General features: G+C 49.4%; 8 protein-coding genes across 8 annotated transcripts; 5 read left to right on the top strand and 3 right to left on the bottom strand.

Annotated features, from left to right (window-relative positions):
* The first annotated feature begins 250 nt into the window (after window positions 1-250).
* On the top strand, window positions 251-4,150 carry EDB82DRAFT_216847 (uncharacterized protein). The gene is made up of 2 exons (XM_025726772.2): window positions 251-3,851; window positions 3,913-4,150. The coding sequence occupies exons 1-2, from the start codon at window positions 404-406 to the stop codon at window positions 3,969-3,971; spliced, it is 3,507 nt and encodes a 1,168-aa protein (XP_025581306.1). The 5' UTR covers window positions 251-403; the 3' UTR covers window positions 3,972-4,150.
* A 2,071-nt stretch (window positions 4,151-6,221) lies between these two features.
* Window positions 6,222-8,621, top strand: EDB82DRAFT_216757 (uncharacterized protein). Its single transcript, XM_025726771.2, has 7 exons — window positions 6,222-6,602; window positions 6,709-6,814; window positions 6,870-6,980; window positions 7,035-7,313; window positions 7,407-7,656; window positions 7,703-8,016; window positions 8,069-8,621. Exons 1-7 carry the CDS (start codon window positions 6,491-6,493, stop codon window positions 8,418-8,420), a joined length of 1,524 nt encoding a protein of 507 aa, XP_025581305.2. The 5' UTR covers window positions 6,222-6,490; the 3' UTR covers window positions 8,421-8,621.
* A 65-nt stretch (window positions 8,622-8,686) lies between these two features.
* EDB82DRAFT_216771 (uncharacterized protein) lies at window positions 8,687-9,793 on the bottom strand. Its single transcript, XM_025726770.2, has 3 exons — window positions 9,510-9,793; window positions 9,204-9,438; window positions 8,687-9,150 (listed from the first exon to the last, which is right to left on the bottom strand). The coding sequence occupies exons 1-3, from the start codon at window positions 9,573-9,575 to the stop codon at window positions 8,822-8,824; spliced, it is 630 nt and encodes a 209-aa protein (XP_025581304.1). The 5' UTR covers window positions 9,576-9,793; the 3' UTR covers window positions 8,687-8,821.
* Window positions 9,794-10,428: 635 nt separating this feature from the next.
* On the top strand, window positions 10,429-12,579 carry EDB82DRAFT_434076 (ELMO/CED-12 family-domain-containing protein; the record flags this gene model as incomplete). The annotated part of the gene is made up of 1 exon (XM_025726769.1): window positions 10,429-12,579. One exon carries the CDS (start codon window positions 10,429-10,431, stop codon window positions 12,577-12,579), a length of 2,151 nt encoding a protein of 716 aa, XP_025581303.1.
* A 1,875-nt stretch (window positions 12,580-14,454) lies between these two features.
* On the bottom strand, window positions 14,455-15,402 carry EDB82DRAFT_216652 (uncharacterized protein). Its single transcript, XM_065607235.1, has one exon. The coding sequence runs from the start codon at window positions 15,304-15,306 to the stop codon at window positions 14,638-14,640; it is 669 nt and encodes a 222-aa protein (XP_065463825.1). The 5' UTR covers window positions 15,307-15,402; the 3' UTR covers window positions 14,455-14,637.
* Window positions 15,403-15,498: 96 nt separating this feature from the next.
* Window positions 15,499-17,132, top strand: EDB82DRAFT_477024 (PRA1 family protein-domain-containing protein; the record flags this gene model as incomplete). Its single annotated transcript, XM_065608077.1, has 2 exons — window positions 15,499-15,970; window positions 16,021-17,132. The coding sequence occupies 2 exons, from the start codon at window positions 15,499-15,501 to the stop codon at window positions 17,130-17,132; spliced, it is 1,584 nt and encodes a 527-aa protein (XP_065463824.1).
* A 143-nt stretch (window positions 17,133-17,275) lies between these two features.
* On the top strand, window positions 17,276-18,434 carry EDB82DRAFT_504148 (ubiquitin-conjugating enzyme/RWD-like protein). The gene is made up of 2 exons (XM_025726765.2): window positions 17,276-17,799; window positions 17,854-18,434. Exons 1-2 carry the CDS (start codon window positions 17,607-17,609, stop codon window positions 18,177-18,179), a joined length of 519 nt encoding a protein of 172 aa, XP_025581300.1. The 5' UTR covers window positions 17,276-17,606; the 3' UTR covers window positions 18,180-18,434.
* Window positions 18,435-20,440, bottom strand: EDB82DRAFT_504147 (Anp1-domain-containing protein). The gene is made up of 2 exons (XM_025726764.2): window positions 18,905-20,440; window positions 18,435-18,853 (listed from the first exon to the last, which is right to left on the bottom strand). The coding sequence occupies exons 1-2, from the start codon at window positions 20,009-20,011 to the stop codon at window positions 18,833-18,835; spliced, it is 1,128 nt and encodes a 375-aa protein (XP_025581299.1). The 5' UTR covers window positions 20,012-20,440; the 3' UTR covers window positions 18,435-18,832.
* Between the last annotated feature and the right edge of the window lie 257 nt (window positions 20,441-20,697).

Genomic DNA, 20,697 nt, shown 5'->3' with positions numbered 1-20,697 from the left:
ATATCCCCTGATCTACAACGAACGAACGAGCCTTTGTCGGATACCGCTACATCCAACATATCCATCAACAACACGGCCGACCTCCCTTGAATATTAGCCGACCTCCAAGCGCCGTCTACAGTACCATTGTCCGCCTACACCATCCCCACATGCCTACCAGTTGATCCTCGTGTCGCCAGAAACAAGCCAGCCTCATTGGACGACTCCACTATCTCAACGCTCCGGTACTGTCCTGTAATCGTTCCAGCAGAGGTGACAGTGACAAGGGAACCACGTTCCTCTGCTCCTGCAAAGACCTGGGGGGTTCGCTCTGCTTACTTCCCACCTATCTTCGTTACTTGTCGTTGGGTCAATGACAATCTACTGAGCTTGAACCTTTCAACACTCCGCCATTGTATCCCTCATGGAGAACGATATACCTACTATCCAGGCCCCTGATGGGCGCTCTTCAAGGCGAGACCGCCTCATGGGCAAGCTCTTTGGTGGTAAAGATCGCAAAGGAGAAGAAGCTCGCTCCGCTGCCAACGTCGAATCGTTCCTTCACAGCTCCTCAGATAATCTTACAATCATAAACCCTCCCCCGCCTCCCCCACCGTCTTCGCTCCCAAAGCTAGCCAAGCTCGACACCACATCGATTTCTCGTTACCCCCAAGCTTTAGCTGTCAACCATGCAGCTCAGCAAAATCGTCCTCTTGTCGCAGGCGCAGCTCGGCCCGATACAAACAAATCACCGGGACGAAGCCCACGACCTAACAAGAAGGGCCTCGTTGTAAGATTCGACGATACCGCCCCCGAAGTGATTGGTGAAGGAGGGGATGAATCTGAGATTCCAACTCAAGAGATCTCGAAGCGCAAAGCCTCTCGACCTAAACCACAGCAAGCGCCACAACCACCACAACCACCACAGCCACCCGCACATCGCAGGGCCCCAATGCCACCAGCACGTCCTCCTCGTCCCGATTCAACAGGACCCGGCTCGCCTGTGGACGATTTCCGACCAAAATCGCTATCCAGAACACAGACCGGCTTCTCCTCGATTTACACACCTGGGTCAGACGACGAGGGTGACGATGGAACAAACAACAACAACAAATCAGATGAGCTTGTGTCACCCATCTCTGCACAACAGACACTCAGCCCAGCAAGGGCAAGATTTCTGGGTCCAGCAGCAAGACTGGATGATAACAGAAAGTCATACATTGAGATTCATTCTGCGCAGCAGCGTGAAGCAGAAGGCAGAGTGTTTGCTGAAGCTGCTCGAGTCGCCAGTGCGACGTCGGCATCCTCCCACAACTGGGATGACCCTCATTCTGCCACGCCTCTTTCAACTTCTCCTGTTGAATCGCGAAGACCAGGGCCCCCATCACCAGAAGTCCAATCCGCGAAACCGAGTCTTGAATACAGTCCTGCAGCTTCTGTTCATTCCAATTCTTCATCTTATTCACCACCTGGCCCTCAAGCTGCAACCCCAGCTTCTGCTCCAGGTGCATCTCCGGCCCCGGTGCCCTCTGGGTCTCCAGCTGTTCCCACTCCCGTTCCAACTCCTGCTTCCGCAATATCTTCGGCCTCAACTCCAACATCAGAAGTCAATCAATTGTCACGGCAGCCAAGCATTGCGCCACAACGTGCTCCTCCCATGATGGCATCCAGAGCTTTATCTGTCAGAGTTGCTGATGGTACCTCCGCCGCTGCTGAACAGGCTCTTGAGACCTTTACCACAAGGACGAGCCATCTTTTCGAACTTTTCCGACTCCATGCGGAATCTATCAAGCCTTTGTCGACTTGTTCTCTAATGGACTTTGGACGTGGTGCACTGTGGTGGTTTCTTAAGGGTCGCATGGGCCTCGAGGTTGCCATTAGAGAAAGGCCCAGCTCTCCACAGGGTCAGATGCAGAACGACAGAGACCGACAGCAAGCATATGCCAACTTGGCAAAAGCCTTCTGGCTTTCTGAACAGGTTGTTCCCGAAGTTGCTCAGTCGCAAGGGGTAGAAATTGACTCTGAAGTCGCCGACGTTAGCACTAGTCTGGTTTCAGCGCTTAAGAAGCTAGCCATGTCTATGAAACGAAACGGATTCTTACCCCCTGAGGATGCATTCTTACCACAGAGCATTGACAAGTCGATATGGGTTGAATACCCGCCTCTGAGTCAGGACATGATTGCCCTACTCTCAGGCAACTGGGCTTCGGGTCTTACTGCCATGACGAGCCCGATGTCCAAACTGAGGCTACTGGATTCTTTGCCCGTTGGAGATACTACGGATAACTTTAACTACGGGCGAGTGCAGGCAGATGCTTATCTTATGGAGCAAGGCCATGAAGACCAGAAATTATATTTCCCATGCCTGCTTTCGATGGTCCGACCACAGAAGTCTACGGGGCTGGTCTTCATCTTGGCAAGCCAGAACGGCCACGTGCAACTTGCTATACAGGAAAACAAGAATGTTGGTCCAGTTTGGGACGATCTTCGCTGGCGAAAGGAAACGTTCACTGTTGACATTCGACTACGACGTGGTTTTATGTTGACTATCCAGCTCGTGCAGCAGGATTTTAGGACTCTATGGAACATGTATGACTTTGGAAGCAAGGTCAACCAGTCACTTTTCCCACGTAATGACGAGAGTATGGTATTCAGGTCGACCTTACGATCATTCCAGGTGATGGATGCCGACCCCAACTACCGCCAATTTCCGAAGGAGCCAACACCTTATTGTGAAATCTCACTGTTTGAAAAGATTCACAAAGAGAATGGACCTGCAGCTACTCGCACATGGCATCTGGGCTTCCGAATTGCCGTGGTCACAGGGCCAAAGACAAGAACGCTGAGCGGAGTCCAGCATGTGTATTCCCCGGCTCATCCTGTCCAGTTCGGGTTCTTCCGCGGCGATGGCGATGCCCCCTCCCTCGCAATTAAATACGAGAACGGCAAGTCGAAGGGTCGTATGGTCATGGTCTTCAGCGACGATAAGGCGAGGATCAAGTTTCATTCGATTCTGACCGGAACGGCCCTGGATCATGATGAAAAGATTTATGCGGATGTGCCCCTCAAGAACTTTTCGGTTGCTCAAAGTCTCCGAGAGCCTCTTGGAATGGCCCCGTTCAGTCGTATGCCCTGGAAGGCCGTGAGAGTCGTTAATGATGAATACGGTGGAGACATGCCACCAACAGTCTTGGCCGACCATCTGAAGGTGGTTATAGACTACCAGAACGGCAATGTCGCTGACCGTATCAATGTGGCGCCCGGAGAGTTGCGTGTGAGGCTGGAAGTGAGCAACGCCAAAGTCCTCCGTATTCTTCGACAGCCACAGAAGGACATGACTATCTCGGTCTCCGAAGCACAGGTACCCAAGGAGCTTCCCAGAAACATGTCTGATGCACTGCAGCTGTTAAGACACAACCAAACCATCCGAACATTCGAGTTCAATAACCTCAAGGACTTGCATGATTTCCAACTCGCCATTACAGGCTTTGAAGTCATCTTCGACGCATTGGCAGCAACATTTGCCATTCAGCGACGCCGTATGGTTGTGCCAATTCATAAGAAGTGGGAAGCAGGATACACGCGTATTCAGGTGATCAGGAACGAAGACGGGCAACTGCAGCTCCTCGCCTTCTTTGAAGACTTCCACCATGGACATTGCATGAACTTCCAGTTGAAAGGAACTGATGTTTATGAGAGCGTGCAAAGGAGCAGTAAATCTGGTATCAAGTTCATTGACGCCAAGTTCCCTCTACCACGACTTCCAGCGGACAAGGACGGCGACTACGACGATATGGCATTTGTCTGCCTCGACCTTCCGGATCTACCGGGCGAGCATGACGATATCTCAATCTTGTTTGAGAACGAATCAGGTGAGTTATAGAAAGCAAAGGAACAAAGACGCTTCCGAACCCATACTGACAATGATTACAGACCGAGAAGCATTGGTACAATGCTTGCCCGCCCCGATTAAGGGTTCAAAGAAAAAATGAGACAACACTCGGAAGCAATAGTACCATAATAAGTGAGTCTTTGGACTGGAGAACATGTCGAGACGATATTATACTTGATGATTGGAGCGTTTCATGAGTAAGAGATGTTATGACGACTCGAAAAGTTTCATTGCAGGGCGCTTCGGGGATGCGGGTCGTTAAGGAGACCGAAGACAGTCCCTGGCGGAATGACGAGAAAGCGGTCTGAGTGACAAAGGCCCTTCCTCGGTATACGGAGGTAATCAAGGAGCCGAAGTCACGAGAACTCAAAGAGTGTTAGAGCGCGGATATGGGCGCACAATTAAGATACCAGTCCTGAACCAATCCAGAAGCCTCGGTGAACGGGGCTGGGACACATTATACCTTGCAGTTTGGTTTGCTTCGGCTTGTTCGGAGCGAGAGGCCTTTTGAAAGGACACATGGCCTAGGGAAGATCACAATGCATTTTGTGAGGGATTTTTTTATTATCAAATACCTATTAAGAAGAGTGAGGAACAAGAAGGTAGACAGAGTACTCTGCATGTAGATATTATCTTTTGCCAATCTAACTAGGTAGTTGAATGGAGGATAGCAAGAATACAAGAGCTAATTGTATTCTTGTAGACTGAATATATACAAATAGCCAGTATAAGCCGTTCGCTGTAAACTTAAAAGCCACGTTGACGAGAAGTCGGATCACTTGGGCCGATGAGAAGTTCACATGCCGAAGTCAAGTGAGATTGAGCCTCAGTTCAGCCTTAGAAGAGGTGGAGGAGGGGTCCATTCTACAACGAGTTAACGGACCAGGGGCCGAGCCGAGTCTGGACTTTGCGTGGGGCCGGCGCTTGACCATTTCGAAAGTATGATGATTGCATAGGTACCTACCTACGAGTGCAAATCAAGATAGGGTCATGCTCCTTCTTACATTAGTTGTACTGAGGTGAGGATGGTGATGACATAAAGTCAGGACCCCTCTAGAGGTCTTACCGCCTCCTTGTATAATACCAAGTCATGCATCAATAAGCAATACATGACTGTAAAGTGGTCTGGAAGCATTGTGAACAGCAAATAATATCTAGGCGTATAGGTAGGTATTTAGACAGACTGCGTGTTGTAGCTCATCAGAGGCAAGCATGGATGATAATGATATCATTCACTACCAGTGATACAGTCAGCCCTGGGTTGGAATGGTCGGTGCTTTTTAGCTCTTGCTTCTGACGTAGTTGAGCTAAAAGATTCAGGCTACCTAACAAAAACTCCAACGAATCTCAACTTGTAACGCGTTCAAAGCTTACATCTGTCTTCAATGTTTTCCACTCACAGAGCGAGATGCGTCGACGTGCTTACCCCAGCGACATATCGATTGTCACAATCTTACTACTGGCGAGCATTATTGCTCTGCAAGGTTACTCCTTGGCACTCAGGGCAGACACTTTAAATCCAACGGTCCCCACTTGTTGCTCGAAACAACCTGGCAAAGAAGCCCATCACAGCGCGGGGCAGACCGTCTCTTATTCCTGATTGGATCTGTATCTGTTTGAAGCCTGCAGCCGTCCAAAGTGGACGCCACTCGGCCATTACTTAGCTGTTGCGTTCATACCATCTGAGGTAAGGTAAGGTAGGTAGGAGGTAGCCAGATAGGTAGATAGCTGCGTAGGAAGCTGCCTTGGAAGGTACCCAAAAACGTGGATCGCTCAGTACCTTCCCTTGTCTGTACCTTCACTGGCGTCACCTCTGTCTTGGACCGGGCAATCCGTTCCGTCATACGGTTGGGCTCTCAACTTTATATCGTTTTCCCGGATCTATCTTCCCTTTTCCTTCAACACCACCCAAACTGTCTCCTCGTAACCTCAGCAAGTCTTCTCACCTTGCCTTGTCGCCTGCATTCTATTGCCGCTCGTGAATCACCTTCATCGCTACTACTCGAACTCCACTCACGTTTGAGAAGTGACAGCGCATACTGCCGACGCTCTGCCACACGAACGGTATCCTGATAATACATGGTTATATAAAAATCTCCGCATTCAACAGAGCAGTTCCAGGTGCTCCCATATACTCACTCGCCAGTGGTTGAAGCTCCGAAAACACCAACCCGGACACCCTGTCTCAGTTATCGCTGAAAACAGCAACACTAATACTCTTCGAAAGTCTTGCGGACGCAGGCAGCAACCTTAAGAAACAATGGTCATGGGTCTTGTCTCTCATGGACGCCGAAGGACAGGCAGCACAGCCAGTGAGTTTGCCCACCCTTTTTCTGACGAACCTCCCGTGACAGCTACGCTTTGCAATCAAACGGAGACTCCCGCTTCTAGTACCGCAGCCTGAATTGGTTGGTGTCCTTTTTGAAGACGTCACCTAAAACCTGCAGTTGAGCTTTGTACAGTAGCTCTAGTTAATTAAGCCGCCCCTCCGTTTGGTTCCAGCGTACTGCTCACTCACCCACATCCCCACTCAACACGTCCGAATCCTCCGCCAACTTCAATATCGAGCCCTGCCCCTCCAAATCTGCCCCCTCCAACAAATTTTTGTCAAGAATAGCCATGTTAACCAACTGGTTTTCACAACCTGCAGGTGCGCGGTCCTCAACCGACGACCCTCGCGGCCTCGACGCTGAGGATGACACTCTTGTGATGGAGCCCGATCAGGGCAATGGTGAGCCTCTCCTTTGCTCTGGCCTGCATCGTTTCTCGCAAGGATTGTGCGATCGCAGATCAGCCAGTTTCTTTCGGCCTTGAGCTGACCAGTGTGGTGTATTAAGTCCTCTCGCATATCATCTCTCAGTTGCGACCAGGAGCCGACCTCAGCCGTGTCGTCCTTCCTACCTTTATCCTCGAACCCCGCAGCATGCTTGAGCGCATCACAAAGTGAAATCCCCTGTCTAAGTCGAACAAAAATATTTGGTATTAACCGGCGCTGCAGCTTCATGTGCCACCCAGAGATGCTACTTCCGATTCCAACCATAGATGACCCTGTCGAGCGTTTTGTATCTGTAGTCAAGTTCTACCTCAGTGGATGGCACATTCGTCCCCCGTGAGTGCTATATTGGAGGCCGATTTTGACGCGCCAGTTACTGACGACTTGTAGAGGCGTCAAGAAACCCCTGAACCCTATTCTTGGTGAAATATTTACTTGTTACTGGGATTTCGAAGACGGAAAGCGAGCATACTACATCTCCGAGCAGACATCCCACCACCCGCCCAAGTCTAGCTACTTCTACATGGCCCCCGACCACCATATCCGCATCGATGGAACTCTCAAGCCTCGAAGTCGTTTTCTTGGAAACTCTGCTGCTAGTCTCATGGAGGGTATTGCCTTCTTGAGCCTACTCAACCGGGGTCAGGACCCTACAAAAGGAGAACAATAGTACGTCGAACTGAGCTCCGTGTCGAAATCTATCTTCGACTGCATGTTCTTTGCCATGACATCAATTTTGAACCCGAACTGACAGGATTCTAGCATCCTGACACAACCGAATATGTATGCCAGAGGTATTCTATTTGGCAAGATGAAATACGAGCTCGGGGACCACAGCTTTGTTCGATGCCCTGAGCTCGATCTGGTCGCTGACGTCGATTTTAAAACAAAGGGCTGGGTTGGCGGCACTTACAACGCCATTGGAGGAGTGATCAAGAGAGAGAGCACTGGCGAGGTCTTGTTCGAGCTCTCTGGTCTCTGGAGTGAGGAGATGTACATCAAGGATATGACGGTGAGCATGATGGTCCTGCCAACCTATATCTCACTAACAACAGTAGACTGGCCACCGTGAGATGTTCTTCAACGCTCAACGATCAAAGCCTTCATCACCTTCTGTGCGACCGATTGAGGAACAGGAGGAGCGAGAATCTCAACGTCTTTGGGACAAGACTGCCAGAGCTGTCAAGGATCGAAACCACGAGCTTGCGACAGACGAGAAGACCAAGATTGAAGACCGACAACGTGAGGAGGCTGCTCATCGAGCCCAGGAAAACCTCGAGTGGCACCCACGTTTGTTCAGGAGAGCCCAGGGTGGGCCTGGTGGCCAGGAGGAGGGCGAAGAGGATCTTGAATGGATAATTAACGCAAACATGTAAGTGCTGCCTACGGTCGCTCAACCAATGTCATGCTAACTCGAGATTCAGCGACCACTCTGCCCCTCCTCAGAAGCAAGCCGAGCAAATTATGGCAATTTACCCCATCATTAACGGGCAGAAGCATAGCCAGCAAAACGTCATTCCTCCTCACAGCCCATCCGCCAAACCTGCTCAACCGGTAGTAGCACAGCCTGTTCAGAACAACATCGACGACAACCTGATTGATTTTGATGATACACCTGCACCGGCAAAGACTGAGCAGCCCCCGCCCGCTGAACAGACGCCAAAAGAATCCGAGATCCAAGGCATGTTGAACTCTACAGGAAAGCCAGCCGATGGACCCCTCCTTGACTTCACAAACGATATGAAAAAGGATCTACCATCCACCACACAGCAATAAAACGATGAGACGAGTTTCAATTATTTCTTAGACATGGGGGGTGCACAGCGAGGACTAGGTTTACTTTGGAGTAGTTGGAATAAGATGAAGACAGGGCAGGCTACAGGCTGCAGGCTATATCAACATTGGCGCGCATCAGGATTAGTTACATATGGGTACTCGCATCATCCGTCGGGTTACAACGAGTCAGAAGGGTTTCAACACCGGCCCTCGCCAGATGACTTCTGCAATATTCATTTTTGAGACATATTTGATGAAGGAAAGGGTATCCGTAATGGTTGAATCGCCCATGAATCCTTACATATAACTATTAGAACAAAAAAACCAGCCCTTGAACGCCGTGACCGTGCTATCCGTATTGCATTTCTCTCCGCACCAACTACACAGTATCACCCTACAGGCTAGTAGCGGCGTCTCGTAGGTTCGGGTGTAGGTGAACGCGACGCACTCCTCTCATCGCGGCCGCGCTGCTTAAGCCACTTCTTTGTGCTGAGAGTAAGGTCGCGATCGAGCTCCTCGCTCGGGTTCTTGCGATGGATGAAGTTGCAGAACCCTCCTCGAACGCAGCCTTCGCCCGAGTTAAGTCGACAACAGGCCTCGCGGAAATCGGTAACGGGGCTCAGTTCACAGTATATCGGGCGGGCAGCGTACCACCGGCTGTTGAGCTCATCACAAGCCTTTTGGGCAGATTCTTCGTACTTAAATCGAGCATAAACGTTACCAATCAGATCTGTTGTGAGTTAGCATTTGCCAATAAAAAGGAGCATCGGAGAAATAACGTACGATCGTTATTATTATCGCAGACAACGAGCTCTTCGAGCTCGCCATACTTGCAAAGTTCACACCAGATATCCTCGTAGAATGCGTCGAAGTGGTTCTGGAGCTGAGAAGGGTTCATTCGGTTCTTGGGGTCGTATGCCGGGTTCTGGTACAAGTTTGGCATCAGGATGGTCTGACTGTAGGAAGGCTTGACGTGCTTTCGCGAGCAGCGATCACCGTGACGACAAGCGCCGATTTTCTGGATGCGCGCGCATAGAGTCAGTTATCTGAGATATTGCGACACGAGACGACGCGTTTGGGAAGACTTACAAAGTAGAAAGAGCAGTTGACCTTGTCAAGCTCGGTACCGAAAATGGAAGCAAGAAAGTTGGCCATGATTGCGGTTCTACGGAGGGGAGAAGAAATGCGGCAACAACGATAAAGATTAGATATAGGGCGTTGGTGATGGAGGCGGCCTTGGAAGTTTTGAGATCAAGCATAAAGTCCAATTGCTGTAGCGCAAGGATACATATCACGTGACTACTTTGGTCATTTGATGGTTTGGTTCCAAAGTATAATGACCTTTTCGCGACTGTCACAGTGGAAAGCTTGGTCAGCCACAACGCCACACATGGAAACATCCAGCACAGCCAGGAAAGATATGCTTGTGCAAGAGGAAATAGAAGCTTGAACAAAGTAGATTATTGGTATAATAATTTGTGCAATGGAATCATGATCTTACGTACAAAGCTATAGCAACGCCCTACCTAGCACTCAATGTCATTTTCCTCACTTATTCCAATTGACATGGTACAAGAGTCAGACTAGTCGACTTCTCATCACGTTCAAGATGCTTATTAGTGCCTGGCATTGACTTTTTCGCCCAAGGTTTGAGACTCAAGTCTCCCCTGCTGGCAGACTGGCTAATCGGAAATCACTGGTGGAGTGGGGAGCTTCCCCAAACCTTTCTCGTTTTAATTTCAACCAGGGACTTTGTTTAGTAGGGGACGGGAGATGGCGCAAAGACCAACAGCACAGAGTCTCCTATAATTCTATTCCTCAATATACGGCCTTGATTCTCGACCCTACAAATCCAGGACGATATATTCCTTGCAGGAGACCATTCGCTTCTGTTTGAGATAAACGGCTGGGCAATGATTGCGATATCATAAGATCTTTGCTCTGTTGTATTTCTTTCCCCCTCTATCTGTTTACCCAATAGATCATCCCATCGATCTCGACCTCGACCATGGATCAAGCAGACATACCTGCGCTGCTGGCGCGCATGGCCAGCGATGAAGATGCGTCGCGCAAAATGGCAGTGTTCAAACTACAGAACTCGATTAACGATCCCGCTTTCGCCGACGTTTTCATTTCCTCCGGCGGTCTTGTCGTCCTCCGTCGACTTGTCATGACATCTGCCGGCAACACGCTTGCTTACTCTCTCCAAAGTTTAACACGGCTACTAGAAGTCGATATGGGATGGGACATCTTCGAAGGCCCAACATCTGGCGATCTTGTCGAGCGCGTCGTCGAATTGATCGTTACAAACCCCCTGGTCAATATCTTGAGAGGTGCCATGTCGATCCTGGTCGCTCTTGTCGGCCATTCTCAGTCCACTCACCAAAGTGGTACCACGAACCGAACTCCAGTAACCTTTGGGTTCCGTGCCTTGAAGCCAGCCGTTGCTGTGTACCCGCAATTCTTCGAGTTAGTCATACAACAGTTGCAGAGCGCCGACCATGCTTTGTGTGCCAACGCTCTCATGTTGATCAACGCCCTGATCAGGGACGCCGTGTCAGACGATAGTACAATGAATGGCGGAAAAGCGAATGCTGGTTCGGGAGAGGACTGGGCGAAATTTATCAAGCGGCTGCAAGATCTGGGGCTGATTAAGGCTGTCCACAGGCTTATGCAGAGCTCTGCCCTTCAGGACCTAGCGCATCCCATGTTAGAATTTCAGACACTGACAAAGATATTATTGAGGAAATGGCGAGAGGTCCATGTTGATTTGGAGCGGCCCGAACATCGAAGAGCTCTCAAGGGACTTCATCTAGCGAGCGCACCGGAGCGAGTCCCTGTAAACGGCCATTCTCCGGGGCAGGACTCACACGAGGCGCCGACGAAGAAAGGGAGCAGGCGACACAATCCAGAGAAATGGAGGAGACTGGGATTCGAGACCGAGAGTCCTGCGCAGGAGTTCGACATGACCGGTTTCCTGGGTATGATGGATTTAACTGACTACGTGCGCAAGAATGAAGATGGATTCCAAAAGATGTTGCTCGAGCAAGCGGGAAAACCTGCGTCTGGACGATGCCCTGTGGCTAGGGCCAGCTTTGCTGTTACCATGATCCTGTACGACCACTTCGACGTTGACAAGACGGATCTGGACGATGTTAGGAGTTATCAACTGTTGGAATCCAAAGACCACGACAGACTATTCAGACCCCTGCTGCTTCAGTGGTCTCGGCTACATACCGCAGGCCTGTATGCGTTTTTCCGTGTCTGGAAACTCACCGGCGCAGAACAAGGTGATTTTGAAAAGGTAGCCGAACTGGTTAGGATCCTGGTCGACTCAGTTGTTGGAGTCTCGAGAAGAACAAAGGATGTGGCTGAGGTCGAAGAAGAAATGCAAGAGTATGACGTGCCACGACTACGAGACCAACAAATGGGTCTTTTGGAGATGTCATTCGAGAATACCTGGGGCCAGCATCTACAGCAAGTGAGGGAAGAGCTAAAACAGGAGGCTCTGCAGTTCGTCAAGGAGCAGCGAATTCGATGTCTTCTTCAAGGATCTTGGTTCTCAAAACCCACGCCAAAGCGAGACAATAACGGCCAAGTCAAACATCGACTATTTACACCTACGCCTTGGCGATATGCGAAACTATCTCACAATCGGCGATACTTACACTACGCTGATTTTGAAGAGAGGACAGTATCGGGCCCTGGGCTGGATTCACTCGCCGAAAAGGTTGATTTGAGCACCATCAGCTCTGTTGTTTCCAACGTATCTGCGCCCACTGAAGACATGCGAAGCACTTTCAGCGATATGATGGGCAAGGATTCTGCCCCAAAGACAACTACCAAGATCACTATCTACAGTTTTGTGAACCCCACTGAAGCATCGCGGGGAGCGGAGGCTAAGGAGCAGCCAATCTTGACGCTTTGGCCATTGAGTCACAGTCTGGCCTCAGAGTGGCTGGATGGTCTTTTGATGCTATTAAACCAAACTCCCATCACGGCAGAAACCAACAAGCTGGTTAGTCTGGTGAGCGAGTACGGGCTCAAAATCCGACTGTTGAATGTACGGATGGACACGGCCTTTGAGGGTCCGGAACCCGGAGCTGGAGTGATTCCGAGCCGGGAGGGTCTGGATGATGACTACTTTTTTGAGGTCTGAGAAAACAGATAAGCCGTGGAAGTTACTTTCTCATTTGTTGTATGTGTTGGTTTTTGGCGATTCATAATTATACCCCATTTCGTTACGCAAAGGAGCCAATTCGGGCAGGCATAGCGAGCATTGTTTAGACGAGACGAATACAGCTGTACTCGGTAGAAATTATAATAATAGACAGACGAATGAGAATTGTACCTAGTCTGACACGTTGAGTATTAAACTAGACAAATGACTTGTCATGGACACGATTGTCTGTTGTTCCCTTGGTCGAGTAGCATACATAGTGCATATCATGACTAGTGCGTTGTTTACTTCCATACATGCCCGATGTAGGAAGTCCGAGACCCATAGTTGAGACTGGATATGCGAAATGCTTAGCACAGCTTTTCACCTTGAACCGGAGAAGATTTCTACACTATGTCTCAGTTCTGCTTATAGATGCATGAGTTGTTGTTATTGTTTTCAATGTACTCGCTGAAGATCATATCCGAGCGAGGAAAGTACCTCTGTTTCTCAGATAGCGGTCACTCATGCAAAAGATGCATATGCAATGGTGACCAGTTCGGCTTCAGGCCGTTTCGGACGAGCCAAGGAAGCAGTCCGGGGGTACGGGGAGTTAGTGTCTACGGGTTCATGGATGGGTCGGCAAAGGTTCAGATACATACGTACCTAAGCTACCTATTTTGTGGGTAAGAGCTAAGAATCATGGAAAAGTCTGGACGATAGGTAAAGAAGGCATTTCGTACCGAGCTTGTTGACAGTGGTTAGGTGTTGATACCGCAGTCATGCAGTTTAGGCTGGGAATTGCTGCATATAAACTCCACACGATTGAGTGCTTTTTTGCAAGAAACCGACTGATAGCCGAGTCAATAACCGAGTCAGAGTCTCCAGTCTCGAATAGAGGATATACACAATAGCTGAGAATTCGGAAGATTGTGGGTAATCTTCCGATCAAGACTGAATAGGATTCAACATAGGAACGAGGTTGGTGGTTGGCGATTGACGGTTGGATGGAGCTTGGAGGAGTGGATCTGCAGATAGATCGTGGATCATGATGGTTGGATCGTGTAACGCCGGAGAGAGATCCAATAATGCTGGTCAGGCCAGGTCTATGGCCTGGCTGCCTGGTTTGATATGGGCTGAGTTTGTGAAGTACTACTCTATGAAACTATCACATGTGTTTTTGGGCAACTATCTTGGTATATACTATGCAGAGGTTCCAGTATCAATGCCATGAATTCTCAAACAGTTGGTCTCAGATACCCCTCCTACGTCCCTGGTGAAACTTCAATGCAAGAAAAAAGAAAGTCCAGTTAGACCAAAACTACCCCAAAATTTGTAGCTCGTCTGGCGGTAAACTGGGGATAGCTGCAACACACGTCAAAAGCGGTGACGCCTCATCTTCCACTTGGCTTGCTGCAACTGGTGTCGCGTGCATAACCTAGCGTGAGGCCCCTCTTTCTGCCACTGCAGTTACAGTAGCAGTAAGTACAGTTTGAACGTTGAGTAAAAGAGTCCGTTCACAGGAAGGGCAAAAAAAGTTACAACCCAGTTTTTGCTGTACGAGCTTACAAGCAAGCTCCCGGAGGGGTCATGGAAGTTCCCCTCCATTGGAGCCCAGCGGAAAGAGGAGTAACTTGATAGAAAGAAAAAAAAAAGTGTCATGATTGCGGTGTGCGATTCGATTCGATGCATGATCGTCCGTCTGTGGTTGTCCCATCCATGTTCTCGACTTGTTGGACTTTGCTTTCCAAGGCGTTCCCAAGAGAGTAGGTAAAAAAATGCGGAGCTAGATACCCAAGACCCCAAGGTAGTTCCTCTATTTATTTTTGCCTTTTCCCTTGGATTCTCTTCTTTTCCTTTCCTTCTTTTACTTTTCTTGATCAGTCAAGTCAGTCAGTGACATGACCCTCTTCCTTTAAAACCTCATTGTTTAGGTTTTGGAGAGGGGCAGAAGAAGACACCCAAGGTTTCAGTACCTACGAATTACTCTCAGCCTCTCTCTCGTATACAGGGAGAGAGGCATCGTTACGGGCTGCCAGCCCAGAAACTGGCTGAGGATCAGTCAGTCCCATTGCCAACAGAATATTCCTTTGGGATATTTTGTATTGATCGAATTCCTTTCTCCGAGCTCGGTACGTATTCATTGCTTTTACTCCCATGTGGAGATGGGCTCCTCTTCTGTTTCGTCTCACTCAACCCTGCCAAGTTGGAAACCGTTTGGCACTGGAAGAGGAGACCTGGAGGAGAGGACCCCCCTGAAGCCCAGCCTAAGCCAGAACCCAAGAGCCCAAAAACTAACAGAAGCCCTGTCAGCAAATCACGACTCGGAGAAAAAAAAGTTGTCCCCCCAAAAAGGACAGCCAATCTTATCGGAAATCTGTACAGTACTTGATTGTACTGGACGGTGTACACCAAGAGAACGACCTCCATCCCCCTGAACTTATCTCTCGACATTACAATCGCAATTTGCGACATTCCTTTCTCTCTTGGACCGAAACTTTCTCTTGCATCGCGAGTAATTGCGCTTTGGTATGTTTTACCCCCCCTTAAACATTTCCTATCCAATTCTATTTTCGTCAGCTCGTGGCTTTCGCTTTGATTACTTAGCCTGCGCCTCGTATCCCCTGGCCATCTTACTTTCTTCTGCCAGCTTGTCCTTAACTTTTTTTTATTCTGTTGCCTACTTTCATTATAATCCTTTCTTGTGCTAACCTTTATTTCCTTCATTCAGCTCATTACAAGAGTATCCATTCTTTACCTTGAACGCGCAATCGGCTTTCGTCATTCTTCGTGATCGATAATTCTGTTGCCTATATACCAAGGCCATAAAAGCATTCACTCTCGATTCGCTTATACTCTTTCCACACTACAACACTCTACGATACTACCTATCTACCTACACCAAACAACTCGCCCATCATGTCTCGCATTCAGATCCCGCTCGACGTTATTACGTCCCGCCTCAACTTTGGCGACCGCTTCCAGAGCCTTCGATCTGGTCCTCTCAGCGGCCGCTTCTCCAACCTGCGACCTGTCAACGAGTTCCTCGACTTCAAGCGTCTCTCCAAGCCTAACAACTTTGTTGAGATGCAGTCGCGAGTCAACTACAACCTGAGCCACTACTCTAGCAACTATGCTGTCGTCTTTGTTATGCTCAGTATCTATGCCCTCCTCACCAACTGGTTGTTGCTCTTCGACATCATCCTTGTGGTTGTGGGCATGTGGTTCATTGGAAAGCTCGACGGACATGATCTTGAAATTGGCACCTTCCGTGCCTCGTGTTCGCAGCTTTACACTGCACTTGTTTGTGTCGCCGTGCCTCTGGGTCTGATTGCTTCGCCTTTCTCGACCCTGCTCTGGCTCATTGGCGCATCTGGCGTGACCATCCTCGGTCACGCTGCATTTTTGGATAAGCCCATCGATGAGGCTTTTTCCGGGGAGGCGGTCTAAGTGGTCGGCCGCAATCTCCCGAATTCGCGCCCCAATGGGGAAGACCATCGAGGCGCAGGCAGAGGAGAACAGAAGGGGGTGCTGCGTCTCGCGGACGTCCAGGGGGAGACGTCCGTGTGGAGGAATTGGATTCAGGCGACGATGCACGAGGTGTCGGTGCTTCGTCAGGATCTCGCTTTGCGAGTGACCCTCTTCGTTTTACCGGAATGGATGTGGGCAACTCTGAACGGGGCTTGGTACGCAGGGGTCATTATGATGACTCGGAGGATTCAGAAGATGATAGCGAAAGCAGTGAGGATGAGGAGTTCGAGCAATATATTGCAGAGCTAGCTTCTCATGATCCAGAGGAGGCGCTGGTACAGTCGGCGATGCACCGCATCGAACGTGCAAAGGCCAGGGGAAGAACAGACGTTGATCTCAACGATGAAGAAATTGCAGCTTTGGAGCGACGACGCAAGCGAGACGAGGCCGCCAAGAAGAAGAAGAGCAGCAAGAAGCGCACCAAGGACCCGTCACGAGTCGCTGTGCCTCTGACCCAGCTCGAGTCTACATCATCACGCAAAAAGAAGGAATCATTCACAAGCCAGTCAAGACAGCCATCTCGATCGAACAGCAATCTCACTGAGGGTCATACGCGCTCTTCTGTGAGCAGCCTTCCTCCAACAGCAACAGCAGGCCGACCACGCTCAGGCACTACTACCTCATCTCAAAGTCGAGTGAGGGCGCCATCAGCTAGTCGACAGCCTTCTGACAGTTCAGTTGTTCGCCGAGGCAGGAACTCAAGCCAAGCCCCCTCGGATCCTTTCCAGTTCCAAGTTGCAGGTGCACAGCGCAACTCTGGATCCCGAAAGAGCTCTCGCCAAGTTCATGATGATGGCACAAGTGAGAGCGAGGACAGCGAGGAGGAGTATGATGGAAGGGAAGATTCAATCGAGACGACTTCCAGTGATGGCAGCGGTGCTCAGATTGTTGTTGAAGAATCATCTCCTGAGCCTGTCAAGCCCGAGTCTACCAGGAGAAATCCTACCCGATCTTCTACTTCGTCCTCTACATCCAAGCGAAAGACGACAACAACAACACCCAGTGCACGCCGGAAGAAGTAAAGAGTTATGATACTAGGACAAAGAATACCCCCGGTTAGAAAAAAAAACAGAGTCTCTATTCAGTGTTGATGAATTATTATCTATTTGGTCAGATTGAAATGTATTTCTTGTGATTCTATGTGCTCAACATTGTTCTTTTGCTGTTTATTTGGACCCTTCAACTTTCACATGAAAGGGGTCGTTGATCTTTACTTCATCCATCTAGCTCGAGCCACATCAGCACAGCCACTGGCAGATGTATCATCCCTCGGCTCTGTCCGATGTGACCCCTGTAACTGTTGCCAATACCGAGGGGAAAGTTCCAGTGCAACGGAGGAACCTAGCTACAACTGACGAAATAGTCATGACCCCAGACTAACCGGATCATCATCTCCAAGGGTCTCAACTGGATATCCCTAGTCTCCAACTTCAATCCTCCACCAACCCCGACAACACACCAAACTTTACTATCCGATAGCGCAATATCGCACAGCCATGCCACCTTCGTCATCAAACACAGCCGCTGCGTCGCGAAGTGCGAGTAAGCGACTGATTAAAGAGCTGGAGACATGGAGTAGAGAACAAAAGGAAGAGAAGGGCATTGAGCGCCTCGGGCCTGTCAACGAAGGCGATTTGATGGAGTGGGAAGCTGTCATCAATGGACGGGGTATAGGACAAGGTTATGATGGTTTGTCTCCCTCTCGTGATTTTGATTTTCGCATTCACTAATACTCCACAAAAGAAGGACGCTGGCTTGTCAACATCTCCATTCCATCGACATACCCTCTCGCACCGCCAAAGATGACCTTTGTTACACCTATCGTGCACCCCAACATTGCGCTGCAGAACGGAGAAATCTGCCTCGATCTTCTCAAGGATGCCTGGACTCCAGCTTATAGTGTTCTTGAATGCGTGCGCGCCGTGCGTATGTTGCTTGGATGTCCCGAGACGGACAGTCCTTTGAATGTTGACGTCGCAGCGCTGTTGCGCTCGGGCGATGTGTTGGGTACGCGGAAGCTAGTCGAGTTCTGGTGTCGGGATTCTGATTCGAGATACGAGGGGCCATGATATGTCGTTTCGACTACGTTTGATATGGGATATGCAAGAGACGGTAGTGGTTTGGGATGATGCTATGGAGTTATTGGGTTCAATTTTGGCGGCGGTTTGTTTACGAGCTGGAAATCAGGATGGGCTGTACAAGTTTTACATACACGCATGAAGCGACAGTAGATAATCCTCAGAACTTATACGGCAAAACCAGACAATATCTTTATGACGACGTATTTACAGTCGAAATTAGCCTCAGAGAGACGGAGAATCATGGTAACAGTATAACAAATGCATCCGTAGATGCTCATCTATTCCGCAGTCCTTCCTCCATGCTCAAGCTTTCTTACTAGAACACCTGTGTAAACCAATTCAACATGCTTATCCCTGCCAAGATGGCTTGATTTCCCTGCACCTGCCTGCATTCCTCAAGTTATAATGCTTCCCCTTCGCCTCCTTGTTTTTGAAAAAGAAATTGTTCCAAGGATGCACTACTAAAACGCCGTGACCCATACCCGCCCAAATTGAATCATGAATTGTCCATGGCTACAACAAAGCAGCCATTCCGTTCGCCTTCTTCCAATACGCCATAACCTTTTTCAACACTAGAAGTTGTGAAAGGGAATGGCAAGGCAGTGAAATAAGTTGCCGATGCAAAGTTGATACGGCAATCTCTACTCGTTGTAGTGGTAGACCTAGATAATTGTTAATGAGGGTTTCCACAGCGTCAAATGAAAGTTACTGACCTTATAGTTGGGAAGACCCCATGACTGCCAGCCTAATCGCTTCGCCATCTTGGCGAATCCCTCGGTCTCAATCAGGTGGTAGAAAGAGAATGGAGGAAACATGGCACCGTCACGATGAACGTCGGCCTTAACTAGGAGGGCAGTACCCCCAACGCCATCGAGTGGTAAGAGCATGTTGCGATCGCCGCCTTCGGTCGCCAGGTACGCCATGAGCATTCGGTATGTAGGCATTTCGGCATAGCCCTCGAGAAGAATGTCGTCAGGGCCCATCTTAGCGGCAAGAGCCTGCGCCGTCTCGCTGTCTTGCCAGCTGTTGAAATCGTACGGACGCTCAGACATTTGCTTGTGCTCCTCATCATAGTATCGCTGGAAGCAGTTGGGGACAATGAGCGGCTTGTCATAGGAAGCGAGATCCTGAATCAGTGTTGGCGGTGTTTCAATAATGTCGGCATCCAGCCAAAGAACCCAGGATGTATCCGGACCGAGAGTAGTAAAGAGCAGAGAATTGCGAGCCTTGGACATGACTGCACGGCGGGCTTTTTGGTTCTTGAGCTTGTGACGCTCGCTTTCGTCCTGAGACAAAATGGCAGGCTCGAAATCCTGTCGCAGAATGATAATGCTCTTGAACTTTTCGGCTTCGCGGCCATGCTTCTGTGTCTTGTGGATAAATTCTTGCAATTCGGCGGTAGCTTGGTTACCCTCCTTAGTCTTGGGCAGAATGAAACCCAGAGTGATAAGTTCATGAGGATAACTCAATCGCAAAAGATTCTCCCAGTAGCCAGGATAGAATCGCGACATGGGAGTCAGAATGAGGACATTTTCTCGGTTCTTAATGGGCTCGGTGGTAATGGTGACATTGTTAAGGTTGTAATGCACGACGGGTGGTGGCTTGAGAGGCACGCCAGATCGGGATTTTGACTTTCGGTACGGTGAAGTCGGCGGCGATAAATGATGCTCTGCGGTAACGGATTCGAACCGTCTAGCGGTGACGGATTTGCCGGAAGGCGAAACGAGAAAGACGATGATGAAGATGCATAGGATCGCTCCTAGCGCAAGGGTGATGGGATTCGTCTTTTTGAGACGAACAGCCCCCATGGGACGGGCCATGAGTACTGTGTTGCCGCGCCTACAAGGCGATGGAGGAAAGTTCGGTTATGTAGAAACGTGCGACAGCACGGGCTATCGCAGACAAATCGAGGGCATCAAGTAGGAATGTTCGAAGCTAGTTGAAGATGCGCCGCAGAGGGAGATGCTAGGAAGAAGTATCAGGGGGTTTTTGGTTCGTCGGTGGCAGATTAAAGGGTCCGATTATAGGCTTCGGAGGGCGCAGAAGAGGAAATGACAGAAACGAAAGAAACGGCCATAAAAAAAGATCAGACCGTGAGATGGGAAGGAATACGAAAGATGGATGGGCTTCTGGCCTGCCAGTACGAAGGGATAATTAAGACACGACGACTGATTGAGGGTTCAGTTCAATTGGAGTATCCCATAACAGGTCTAGCGGCAAATCGGTTGGTCCGCTAGGGGGGTTCCAGCAGCTGGGACTTCTATTATTATCCAGCGACGCAGGTATTTTCCGTATAATCATACTAGTTGGAAAAAAGGTAGTATTATTGATATTCTTAGAGGATGTGTGAGATTAATTGAGTGCCGATTACGGTCATTCAAGGTGCTCTCTAGCCTGATCATGGAGATTTGAAGATACTACTGGCTACCTTAATAAGGTAGAAGAAAGTGTTTCTCGAAGTTGAGGCTTGTTTCAGGAGTTTTAAGATATTACAGAATGACGCAGT

Source organism: Fusarium venenatum (assembly GCF_020744135.1).
Source record: "Fusarium venenatum strain MPI-CAGE-CH-0201 chromosome Unknown EDB82scaffold_3, whole genome shotgun sequence".
Classification (NCBI taxonomy): Eukaryota; Fungi; Ascomycota; class Sordariomycetes; order Hypocreales; family Nectriaceae; genus Fusarium; species Fusarium venenatum.
The sequence above is the reverse complement of the archived record's forward strand: the minus strand, read 5'-3'. Positions and strand labels throughout refer to the sequence as shown.